This window comes from Ambystoma mexicanum, chromosome 9, assembly GCF_040938575.1.
Source record: "Ambystoma mexicanum isolate Mex_15411 chromosome 9, UKY_AmexF1_1, whole genome shotgun sequence".
Lineage (NCBI taxonomy): Eukaryota > Metazoa > Chordata > Amphibia > Caudata > Ambystomatidae > Ambystoma > Ambystoma mexicanum.
The window spans coordinates 963,717,601-963,730,533 of NC_090931.1; the positions used below are offsets into that span (position 1 = coordinate 963,717,601).

Below are 12,933 nucleotides of genomic sequence, written 5' to 3' on the forward strand. Positions count from 1 at the left end.
CCATCTGCTTCTGCCCCGCTGCTGTGATCTTCTCCACCAGTTCGCCCATGGATTGTGATAGCATTGCCTGGGAGACTGGCCTATCCTGTTCCTCCTGGGAAGCGGGTACCTCTTTGTCCTCAGAGCAATTTCCCATCTCTTGGCCCTGCAGCACCTCAGTGTCTTTTTGCCCAAAATTTCATGAGGGGGCCGTCCATCCCTTTTCTGGGGCCTTTCCCTGAAACTGGCGTGTCTTTTCCCCTATTTCTCGGCATTTCAGAGTGGGATGCGTAGGTATGGTGATGACTGGCTTGTGGGGACACGACTTGACTGGCGAAGCGACTTCAGATGAGGAAAGGGAGCCGACTCACTGTTGCTGGGGGGCCCCAGGGGCCAGGAGGCGTTGACAGAATACCACTCGGGCCGCCCAGGCGCTATCACACTGTTTTGCTGGTTACTGTTTCCCACTCGGATGGTTCCGGCACGTGGGCCAGGTTGCTGCCCCAACGTTGGTGCCCGCGGGCGTGTGAAACCTGAAATCGCTGTGGGCCGAGTTCTGCTTTGTAGTGGACTCTGAGGTACCACCCCCCCCAAGGTCCCCAGGAAGTGTGGTAGGCGCTCCATGAAGGCCCAGTGGTTGCTGTCACTGCTTATCTGGCTAGGCCCGGATCCGAGGGCGCATAGTCACACCAGATGTAACCCGGACCCCTGCGCGGGGTTATAAGGCCGCTCGGGCCATCCAGAGTCCTTCCTTGGGGTGGATGGCCAGTCTCCGCAGCCCACAGCCCCGTTCACGTAGGAGTGGCGTGCACCCCAGGGGCCGAGTTCTCCCTCCCGGGGATAGCGCAGTTCGCTCTCCGCTGCTGGCGCCTGGGCAGCTGCTCCAGTGGTTCCAGGGTGCGGGGGATCCCTCCTCCCCATGGCAACCACGCCAGGTGCACGAGGAAGTCCAGTCTGGCACGGTGCGCGTCCCTCCACCCCCCACTGGGGCCTCCTCCATACCTCCCACTCCTCTTGTCTCCGCCGGGGCAGAGCCGGGTGGCCGCCCCACTTCGAGGGTGGGCGGGCTCTCACCGCTCACCCTCCCTTTCGAGAAGCGGGGTCCGCTGCCAATGGTGTCTTTGCGGGTCGGGTCCCGGCCTAGTAGGTGCCCAGTGCGGGAGTTCCACACTGTCTCGCGCCAATCCCGGGGTCCGCCTCCCGCGCCCAGTCTCGGGGAATTAAGGCAGAGGCCGTGCCAGTCTATGCCGGAGCCGGCGCAGCTCTAAAGTCCCCGGCTGCGCCCATCCCAGGAGGCAACCGCTGGCTTCTGGATGTTGCTTCCCGCTCCGGGGGACCCACTTAGCCTGCTACTGGTGCCGGGGATGCCTAAACCAGGTGCAGGCGGTATGTCTGGAGTTAGCATGTCGGGAGCCCGGGAAGCGTCAACCTCACCGGAACGCGGCCATCTTGGAATTGGGCCCCTATTTTGACATTGGGGTTCAATGCTATTTGTGCGGGAGGTACTCACCCTGTCTCTTGGTGCCGTGCAGTGATCCATCCAATTTATAAAAAGGGGCCAAGGGCACTCACAGCCTCATATAGACCAGTTTCTCTTCTGGATTCAGTGTTTAAGCTCCTTGGCAGGTCCCTCCTGGGGAGGTTGGAGTCTTGAGCGGAGAGTAGTAACATCCTCTCCCCTATTCAGCTGGGTTTTAGACCGGGTCTTGGAACCGCAAAGCAGGCCTTGAATCTCTATTTGGTGGCGGGCCACTCTTTATATTAAGGAGGAGTCCATTTTTCTGGCTTTCATGGATCTGAGCCCTGCATTCAACAAGGTAAATCGTGACATGCTGTGTAGTGCACTCAGATCCATGAATTGCCCTGCGACTCTGGTGGGCATGCTGGAGAGGTTACATCTCTCAACTGTGGCATGTGTGTGGAGTGGGGTACATGGACATCGCACCACATTTTTCCAGGTGAAGCACGGGGTGAGACAGGGTTGTGTATTGCCCCCTCTGCTCTTCTGCCTATATATAAATGGTCTATATGACCATTTACTGAAATCTACACAGGATTTACCAAGGCTGGGTAATGGACGTCTGCCATTATTGGCCTATGCAGTCTTATTAGCCCGTACTCCTAAAGCCCTACAGTGCATAGTTGATGATTATTCTCGATTTATGGATTCATTGAACTTGAAAATAAACACCCAGAAATCAGCTATTCTGGTTTACTTTAGGGGGAAGCGTCCTTTACACCAATATTTAGCAAGGGTGAGCTAATCCCTAAAGTGGATCTTTTTGATTATCTGGGGGTTAGATTCTCAACGAATTTTAGGGCTGAAGCTCATGTTGACAAGCAGATCATAAGATTCAAGCAGGCTGTTGTTGGGTTTGCTAGACCTTTGAGCACGTTCAAAACAAAGCCTATTGAGCTTGTGCTCAAAGTTTATAATGGCAAATCCTCCTCTGTTGCTAGGTACGGTATGGAGTTATGGGGTTATGGCAAGATTCAGGTGGTGGAGAATACATTTTTTAGGAGAATATTGGGGCTTCCTAGGTCAGCCCCTAATTTTGTGGTGCACCAGGAACTGGGGTGTGGGATTTGTAGTGATCTTATTGCATCCAGCCTGTAAGTCATTGACTGAGAGTCTGGGGGAATAGTAAACCCATTTTAACTCAGAAGGTAATTAAATATCTGGTGCCTAGGGCTGCCCATTTGAAGATCGCCTGGCCCAGGTTTTTTAAAGCATCACTGGTGGTAATGGATGCAATTCAATGTTTTTACACGGTAGATCTAATACCTTCTAGTGTCGTAATTACTGTGAAAGCCAGTGTACATCAGTCTTTTAGAGAGAAGAGTCATTGGAGATCATGAGGCCGGCTAATAGGAGACAGATGATTATTATGGCCTTCGGTCTCCAGAAGTATTTGTTTTGGGCCCAGTATCCCCCATAGCGTATACTTATTACAAGGTCGCATTTTAATTGCATCCATTTGAGAGCAGTGGTGGTGGGCTGGTCAAAGGGGAAAGAGGATCAATCATGTGTATTTTGTGCTGCGGCCAAAGAAGACTTAGCACATTTTGTATTGCTTTGTCCCACATTCTCATACATTAGAGAGCATACATTAAAACCAGTTTTGCAAGGCCAAGGATTCCATTGTTCTGAACCTGCTATGCATTATTTGCTATGGGCAGACTCAGTTTATGTGGGGTGGGCATTTTTGTCCTTTCTACAGCGTGCATTGTCTTTGAGGAGGTTTTTATTAAGGTTTGTCTGAACCAGAGTTTCTTGGCAATGTTCTTATGGTTTTAATGTTGATGTTTTTTTTATTATTGTATTCATGACTGTAATATTGTGGATTGTTGATAATTGCTGTGGTTTTTATGGTATGTTTTGTATTACTGAAATAATCTTTTCTGACTCAGATATTAAATAGTTCTAAATTGCTTTACCCCTGATTTCATTTTTCAAAAAATGTTTTTCTACAATGCATTATCTGTTGGTTTTCCATGAACTCAGGCTGATTAACCTTTCTTCCTTAAATTTAACAGTTGGTTCTTTTCTGTGTGTTATAGATATTTAGCAAGGGCAGGAAATGGGCTCATATAATAGCTTTGGGGGAACATATTTGGGACCAGTAAATAGATTTATTGGATGTGTAAATCCATATTCCCCTAGCATCCCCATAAGTATGAATTTGGACCACCTGCGTACATCTTATAGGAAGTTGCTGGAGAATTGGGTAACTACAGGATTGACTCTGTGGGGGTGATCTCTTTGAGAACGGACCTCTGTTATTCGTATTCTGAACTTAGTAAGAACTGGAACTTGGATAGGGATCAGTTTCCATTCTACGCTGGGTTGACTAGCAGGGCTCATCACATGCGGACCTTGCTACCTGAGGAGCCCCCTTTTTAGTCCACTGTTGGTAGGTCTTTATGGCCTACATGAATGGGGCTGCCCTATCTCTGCGATTTTAAAAATATTATTGGGAAGCAGGAAGAGAGCAGTGCTACAAATACAAAATAAAAAAAAGACTGGGATCCTGATTTGAGATTGAAGTTTGAAGACCGTTCATATACAAAATCAGTTCATCGTTATGCACGTTTGAAACTCATACAATATAATATGTTGCAAAAGGCATACCTTTCGCGTTTGAGATTGCATAAAACAAACCCGACTAGGCCTGCAAACTGTCTGAGATGTGGTGAAGCAGAAGTTTCATTCTTTCCTATTGTAATTGCACCAATTTTGGTATGCGGTAGTGTTAAGATTCAAGACCTGGGTGCCACGTGGATAGAAGGGACACCATTGGTATGCCTACTGGGACAGAAACAACTGAATAAAATGGTCAACTTGGCCCTAATATCGGCCAAAGGACGCATAGCTATGGCTTAGTATAATCTGACTGGTCCTACAATAATAGATTAGACAAGAGATTTACTGGAATGCTCAAGAGCAGAATTAGTGGCGTGGTTCAGAATGTAAGCTATGTACACTGACACGAACATCTTGAAAGAATGGAATCGGCGGTAATATTAGATGGACTACTTTAACCTTCAGATGACAAACCCCCATGAGGTCCTTTATTGAACCATTGTTGGTAATGGGTAAATAGATTACACTTCTAGACTGGTCGATGAGGTTTTTTGATAAACATACTTTGAAGTATGAAGTAACTAAAAATGTGGAGAACGCCAGTCGGAAAAGAGATACCGTACCAGATAACCTATGACATTTTCCAAGTAAATTCCATAGATTTAAACTTCTCCAGATTCGAATGGTTGTATTACCAACAAATGGCTACCTACACATTAGAGTATGGCGTGGAGTAAACAATAGAGAGTGCGCTTTTGTAACAAAAGAGACGTTCTCGAATCAGTAAAAGCAGTCTCAACAGAAAGAGATAAAGTACATTTACAATACTTAAGGCTCTTTAAAACAAGAACGAAAAGGGAGTGCTGGAAAGAATTCCTGCACGGAAATAATACAAGCCTAACATATGCAGGAATAGACTTTATTCAGAAAATACTGGGAGATCTTGACTGAAATGAAGATACAAAAAAATAAACTCAAGGACTCATTGATCAATGACAAAGAGATAAATTGATGAATTCTTTTTTTAATGAAGACAAATTGGAGTTGAATGTAACTTGTGTAAAATGTTTTAACAAACTAAACTAAATCACAATAAAAAATAAAAAAAATACTTTTACAGCACATTCTGAGTATACTGTGCATATAACCGAGAGGTGTATTAGGCAGGGTGGGGGGAAATGTGTGGAGGTGTGTTGAAAGAGAATTCACCATGTTTTAGTTCTCCATGAGACTTCTGTTTGGAAAGTATCTGTGGCTTGCTAAATATATGGATGTCATTGATGTTCATTGTAAATGCTAATAAAAAAAATATTACAATAAATGACCGGCGAGTGCTCCGTTTGAGCCATTGCATTCATGTTCTTTTGCTATCACCTTCAGGAAGTGGGTGAGTGAGCTCTAGGCATTGTCTGTTAAACATCTTTATTTTTTTATTTTTTTTTACAAAGAGAAAGAGATGTTTGAGAGTGAGACCAATCTTCCCTCCGGAGGTGGTCCTAGAGTTCCACCGCTCTCAAATCTATCTTCCAGTGTTTTTTTTCCCTTCTCCTCACCCTTCCAAGGCAGAGGAGTGATTCCTTAGGCTGGACGCAGTGCAGGCTCTCAGCTACTATATTGCTTAGACGAGGGACGTTTGGGAAGATGGCCAGCACTGCATGGGTTATGCTGGTGCCTGTGCTCTCAGTGCTGTGACTAAATAGACCCTGTCAATGTGAATCATGTTCTGCATCTCGGAATGCTTTGATCGGTACAACCTTCATCCATTGCACGTTATTTTTTTCACTGCACTTTTTGCTGAAAAAATAATCGAAAAATTTGCAGGGGGGTTAAGGGCATATATTAGCGTTAGGGTGGGGTGGGGTATATTGAATAAATAATAGGGGAGGGAGATTTGGGGGGCCCCCACCAAATAAAAAAAGTAGAACTTTTGATGCATTTTTTTCAGCAAAATATTTTCGGCAAAAAAAACGCGAACAAAAAATTGAGATGAATGAACATAGAACCCTGTGATCTGGCAGAGAAGGATGTGCTTGAAGGTCTCAGTACTCACTATACCAGTGGTCTGGGTGCCACCTCTGCCCTACCGACAGTGGTCCCTGTCTCAGACATTTACCAGGCGGCTATGTGGGCTTCTCTGCACACTCTTGCAAAGCATTACTGCTTCGATTCCATTTCAAGGCAGGACACCCGCTTCAGCAGAGCATTCCTCCAGAGATTTCTGGTTTAGATGGTATTATAAGACAGATATACGTACCTCTATAGGAGTCTGTCATGGACGAGGAATCCATTGGAGAACGGAATTGATAATGTTCTTTCTGATGGATGTTCCTCCAACCGATTTGTCATTTTCCTCCCAGCTTGCTCCTCTTGGGGGATAACTAGTACACCTGCATAGGTTTTGCCGTCCCTCTGCAACAGAGTGCTTAGGGAAAAGCGGAATGGAGGTCATTGGACATGGCACTTCAATAATAATGGCCCCGACCACATGTCAGACACTGGACGAGTAAAGACATTGAGCAGAGCTGCACTGTGCCAGTTTGTGACAGAAAAGGTTCAGAAGATCAGCTGCGTTGGAAATAGAATATCATAGATGAGGAAGCCATCAGAAGAACATACATCACAGCAAAGTAATTTGCTCTGCACTTGGAAGGGAAAAGCTAACCAAGGAACAGAATTTGCGTTGTTTGTGATTTTACCCTCAGCCTAGGATGCCTTCCTCTAAACCCCTAATAACGACCATAGGCTTGAATCATAGTTTTGGGTCATGTTCTGCTTCCCATTGTCTTCCTTGGAGTTACTTCTTCAGTGGAGGCCAGATCCTTTTACAGTGGTGTGACAGACAACGCCGGACACAGGAGTGCAATCAAATAAATAAAATCCTTTATTCATGAAAACAGCTTATTGGAGGTGATTCCAGAAAATAACTCAAAAAGTCCATAAAGTCAAGGAAACCGTCCCTCCTTGATGGAAGTACAGATGTCGTCCTCTTCCTGGAATGAAGGTACAAGGATTCTAATAGGTCCAAGTATATGTTCTTTCCTCGTTTGAAAAGTGTGTCTCCTAAAAGAATCTGAGACATAATCTCTCTTAGTAACGTTTCTGCAGGGTTTTATAGGAGATGCTTGTCCCACTGACCAATCAGAACCCTTGTTGGCGAGTTGAAAAACGTAGCCCACCCCCTTCCTGAACCATGGATTCCCATGGCCACCATTGCCCCATGCTGCCGTTACCGTGTTGTTGAGAAACTGATTCCTTAACTCATCTGTGGTAGCCGCCGCCCGGTAGCTGGGTTTTGTGGTTGATCTTACTGCAAGCAAGGAGGTAGTTTTCTTCTCCAGTCACAGGTCGCGACTCGAGGTGACATTCCCTTATTTTGCCCCTCGAGTCCAGGAGCATACTTATCCCTTCAGTGCTCATCGACTCCAGTCGGCTGGGAAACGCTGACATTCCAAAGCGCTGCACTCTTTGCGTCGCTGTATGGACTTTGTGGCAGTGATGTCCGTTTTGCTGACCTGACCCCTCTGGTCCGCATGCAGCTCTGTCTGGTACATTGGAGTCCTGTTACAAGCGGCTTCAGAGGACTTTCTGCACCTGTGCAGACAGAGGATAGACTATTCACTCACTCAATTTGCAATAACAGCTCGATTAATATCAAAAGTGATGAAAGACGGCTTTTTCTGATGTTGGTGGCCCTGCTTTGATTGTTTTAAGTTTGGTTACAAGTTCTGGAACTTTGTTCACCTTCTTCAATCTCACTTCTCTGGAATGCAAATCTCCTTCCAAATTCTCTGAATGAATCTCGCCCGATTATATAGCATGGGTTGCTCTAACTAGCTGCATGGTGAGTTTTGGAGCTTACTTGGCCCACTTCAGCATCATCTGAATCTCTCATCAAGTGCTCTTGGGCCCTTTTCATGGTAAAGATCTATGAAGTGACGTGGGCAGTCTGGAGTAGCTGGTGTGTGGAATGGAATGCCAGTCCTATTTTGGTTCTTATGGTTGTCAATTTACTGGTACACATGGCTTCTGGGATTAAGGCTTTACAGGGTTCAAAGTATGTAGTTTGTCCATTTCAGCAAGGCACAACTTGGTGGATGGAGCACCTGTGTGGGGAGTATTTTCTGGTTTGTTGCTTTCTAAAGGGAATCGGGTTTACTGTTCCTCTGACATGTAGGTATACTTCTTTATGCGTTCCTTCCTCAGTTAAAAGGATAGTGGTAGCCTTTTGTGCAGGGCATTAACTTACAAACTGGCTATACTGTTGGCCCTGCTCTGTTGTAGGAACGTGTCAGATCATAGGGCCATTGACATTTCCCAATGGGCATGCTGACCCCAAGACATCACATTTACGACTAAATGTTGTACTAAGACGAACCGAACATCCATGTTTTACTCTGCCTTACCGGGCAAACCTCAGCTTTGTGTGATGCATTGTCTTTACTAATATGAGGAAATCTCCATTCCTGTTAGGCCTGCCAGTGTGACTCTATTGCTCTTATATCTGTGGAAAGCAGTCAAGCCTTGTGCACTCGGTCCAATGGATCATGGATAAGCAATAATTGGCCCTATGTTGTTGTTGGTGCACTCGGCCTAGGTGGCAATGGCCTCTAATGCATTCAGATTGGGGGTCATATTGCAGCTTTTCCTAAGCATGACTGATTGGTTTCAGACACTCCACGTTCAAAGAAGTTTATTTTAAACCTGTCTCGGAGATGGCTTTCTAAGTGGTGTTTAAGGTATGAAATAGCAAGTACTCTCCACGAGGTCTTGACATAGAATGGGAAGTCCTAATACCTATTTAGTATAAGGATAGTTTGGGTACTCATAGATACACACAGGCAAGTATTATCCACCCCCATACGAACTAAATGTACTTTGACGATTACTTGTTAGTGTATATTGTAAGGAATGTTTTAAGGGACATTTTCCCCCACCCATTGCTGATTATGTCTTCTTCATAGGTTCTGACAGAAGACTTCCGGCTGATTTGCCTGATTGTCTTGTTGGGCTGTTTTTGGCTTTGACTCTCCTGCCTGGTCCTGGATGGGATCCTCCTATGGTTGGTGCTGTTTCATTAATGTAGAGTTTTTTTCTTGGACGTATCTGTTCTGCCTGCACTGGTATGGACCTGTGGTTCTGAGTCTCTAGGAACGTGGCTCATTCTGTTTGCTTCAAAGAATGAGGAGGAGCCTAATAGGGTTTTTCCTAACTGTGGTCAGATGATACCAAGTTCAACTACCCTCTGTTGCTCGCATTTGAAGTTTTCTGTTACATTTTCATTTTGCTACAGAAAGTTTTAAGTAAAGAAAGTGAAACATAATATTCACCTCCATGGCTTTAATAGATCTAGCGCTCCCTTATACTATTTGAGTAATGGAATTCCACTTCTGCATTCTTGTACAAAGAATAACAATATACGCTTTGTGAATACTTGCATTCCATAATTACACAATTTTGTCTTTCAGATCAGCTTTTCAATGTCCTAGCCATGCACATGCGCCTCTACACCATTGATTCTGAATTCAACCCATGGCGAAAACTAACCAAGATTTTGCATGATAAAGATTCTCGGTAAGTGCCTTTAGAGTATTTCTTTTATTTTACCCCATAATTATATTAAATGTTAAATAATTACTTCTGTATAGCATATAAACTTGTAGCTTCGAAAATGAAGAGGTGAAACAGTGATTTTAGGGGCAGACAATATTGAGGTCTACATCTTTCTGTGCTCAGCTCCTTCAGTAAACTGCTATTTGCGGCTTTGTGGCTGGACTGTTTATTTTTCTCCAAAAGGCTAAATTGTGTTACTTTGTCATGTTATCAGTTATGTTATGTTTTGGGTTCATATTTTTGATTCATTTTTTTTAAAACTGTAATTGTGTTACAATTCAACAAGTGCATTTTTCACGATACATACAATAAATATAGAACACAATAAAAATGCAATTCTTTCTCATACAAAATACATTTTCACAATAACTCACTTTAAAAAATGCATTCATATACTTGACTCCCATTACCAATATCCAAGTAAAACGATAATTTAAATCGAAAAAAATAAAAACACATATCTTTTATACTATTTTAAACTTTTTTACAGGGAAATACATTTTTGAAAAATCTAACTAAGACTACTTTTGAGGAAATTTAGGGACTTCTAGAAGCCTATGACATAGTTCCTCTAACAAGTAAGTCCTAAATTCAGTAAAGAAAAAAATGCCCTAATTGCAATTGTTGCACATCCTTTAATTTCATACATGCCAAAACAAGATGCTGTAGCGTTTCAATTTTAAGAGGATCCTTGCAAAAGCTTTAATTCCTTAAATGCCTTACATTTATTTTCTGGGCCCCCAGAATTTTGTTTCTTAAGTAGCATATTTAAATATTTAAATGAATTGTAAGAAAATGAAATCGCCAGCAAGCATCTAGGAATTTTTTGAAATAATCTGGAACAGAATAAAGAGATTTACCCTCCATCATAATGTTAGAGAGGTAATTGTGCTTTTTTTTTTTTTAATTATTTTTTTACAAGTTTTATTTATTCATTGAAAGCAGCTGCATGTTACAGGAATTATGCACCCTTTGTTAAGATACTTAACAGCTCAGTTGCTCCCACAGTTTTACATTTCCTCCCTAAGAAATGTCCCTTACCCTCAACAAATACCCCACCCCCCACCTTTTTCTCCCAACTTGACTTAAGTGGTTTCAGTGTCTTTTCTCTATTCAGAGGTTTTCGTCCAGCCCCTGTGGGCAGTCCTTTACCTGCTTTCTGGAACTCAACAAACGTGAACGTTCTTAAGTAGTGACTGTTTGTGGAAGTAGGCTTCTCTGTCCTTTACGAATTCCTGGAAGGGGTTCCATTCTGCCAGGAATTTCAAATATTGCTCTGCTTTTAGGGCGCAAATCTTTTCCATTGCCATGACCCCCAGATCCTGAGCCACCACCAGGCCCAATTCATTTTTCCATCCTTGTGCCAGAGTCATTCTCGCTGCCATCAGTAAATGCGTGATAAGGGTAGCTTTATTCCCAGTTGCTGCGTATGTGCCTTCTAAGGACACTCCTAGTAGGATCACCTTTGGTGCCATTGGCAGGGTTACTCCCATTATCCCTTTTATGTACCCCAGGATCTCCTTCCAGTATAGTACGGCTCCCCCATATCCCCACAATGTCTCCAGCACTGGGGTATTTTGCGTTTATTTTGTGTAGGTGATGGGGGGGGGGGGGGGGAAATATACCACCTGTAACACAGTTTGTACACTGACTCTTTGATAGCTGTGCATTTGGATGTTCTACAGGCCCTCATCCAAATCTGTCCCCATTCCTCCTCTGTGATCGTTTCTCCTATGTCTCTTTCCAAGTTCTCTTTATACAGCTGTTTATTACCCATTTGTGCATTGTTCAGTAGCCTATATATTCTAGTTACTCCTCTAGCAGTCACTCCCTCCTGCATAGTCAGTTCGAGCCCAACTGGGGTTCTAGTGCCCGCTTTCCTCACCGCTGGCTGGGAGATCCAATGTCTAATTTTTATGTATTTATATCTTTTTTCCCCAACGCCAAATTTCTGTTTGCATTCTTTGAACATTAGGGGACCCCCCAACCCCCACTCCCTGTGGTACATACCTTTTTAGGGTCTGTGTTCCCACATCCGTCCATCCCTCCCAGAATGTTTATTGTAGGCCTGGAGAGAAGTCTGCATTATGTGCCAGATGGGAGAGCGGACCCAGCCCCGTCAAGTTTTTATCTTACTGAGTGCTTTGTCCCAGCTGCGTAACGACATCCTAGTGGCTTCCAGTAGTTGACCCCCTCTTTCTCAGGCTCCAGTGTTGAGGGTATGTAGTGATTTCAGAGGGATGCTTGTGACCGCTTGCTCTATCCCACACCATCCGTTTACTGTGTCTTGACCCACCCATTTCAACATAGGTAACTAGGTGCACCGCCAGTATGTATCTTTCTATGTCAGGTACCTCTAAGCCCCCCAAGGAGGGTTGGGCGCTTCAAGATTTTCTTTTGTATCCTTGGTTTCTTGCCTTGCCATATGAAGGCAAATATTGTCGTTTGTAATTCTTTGATCATACGGGGTGATATCTCTACTGGCAGTGAGCCCACTACGTAAAGCATACGGGGAAGGAGGGTCATTTTTACTGCTGTTATTATAGCAAAACAGGACAGTTCTTGGGTTTTCCATCTGTGCATGTCATCTTGCAGATATGTCCAGAGGGGTTTAATATTTGCTCCGTACAGGTTCCCTATGTCTCTTGTTAATTTTACCCCAAGTATTCTAAGGACTCTTTTTCCCAGATTTGGGGGAATGTGTACTCCAGTTTGGTAATAACCTCACCCTCCTTTGTTATGTTTAGTGCTTTTGATTTGGAGTAGTTTATGGAGAACCCTGATATTCTGGCGAACTCTTTCAGTTTTAGCATTACTCTGGGTAGTATATCTTTCAGGAATAGCATTATGTCGTCTGCATATAATGCAATTTTATGTATAGCCTTCCCACATGTGTCACCTCTGAATTCTGGGTCGTCTGATTTGCACCGCGAAGGGCTCCATAGCCATTGTGAAAAACGGAGGGGAAAGGGGGCAGCCCTGTTGTGTACCTCTCCTTATTTCAATCTGTTCCGAACATCATCCGTTAATCAGGAAGCTCGTAGATGGGATTTGGAAATTTGCTAGCACCATCCTAGTGAAATCGGGTCCGCATCCGCACACCTCCAACACCAGCTTCAGATAGTCCCAATATAGACTATCAAAGGCCTGTCTGGCATCTAGCGCAGCGACTCAAAACTGCAGTTCCGTTTTAGTCCCCAGATTAATAATATCAATAGCCCGTCTAACATTGTCTTGTGTGTGTCACCCTGTGATAAACC

At 44.2% G+C, this 12,933-nt stretch overlaps 1 protein-coding gene across 5 annotated transcripts in view; it reads left to right on the top strand.

The window, feature by feature from the left end:
- Window positions 1-12,933, top strand: part of UBR3 (ubiquitin protein ligase E3 component n-recognin 3) — a 2,710,065-nt gene that overhangs the window by 2,168,473 nt on the left and 528,659 nt on the right. For all 5 annotated transcript variants that reach the window (XM_069616177.1, XM_069616176.1, XM_069616178.1 and 2 more), the window contains one exon: window positions 9,529-9,634. In XM_069616177.1, the coding sequence (XP_069472278.1) occupies window positions 9,529-9,634 (106 nt within the window). The remainder of the gene's footprint in view (window positions 1-9,528; window positions 9,635-12,933) is intronic.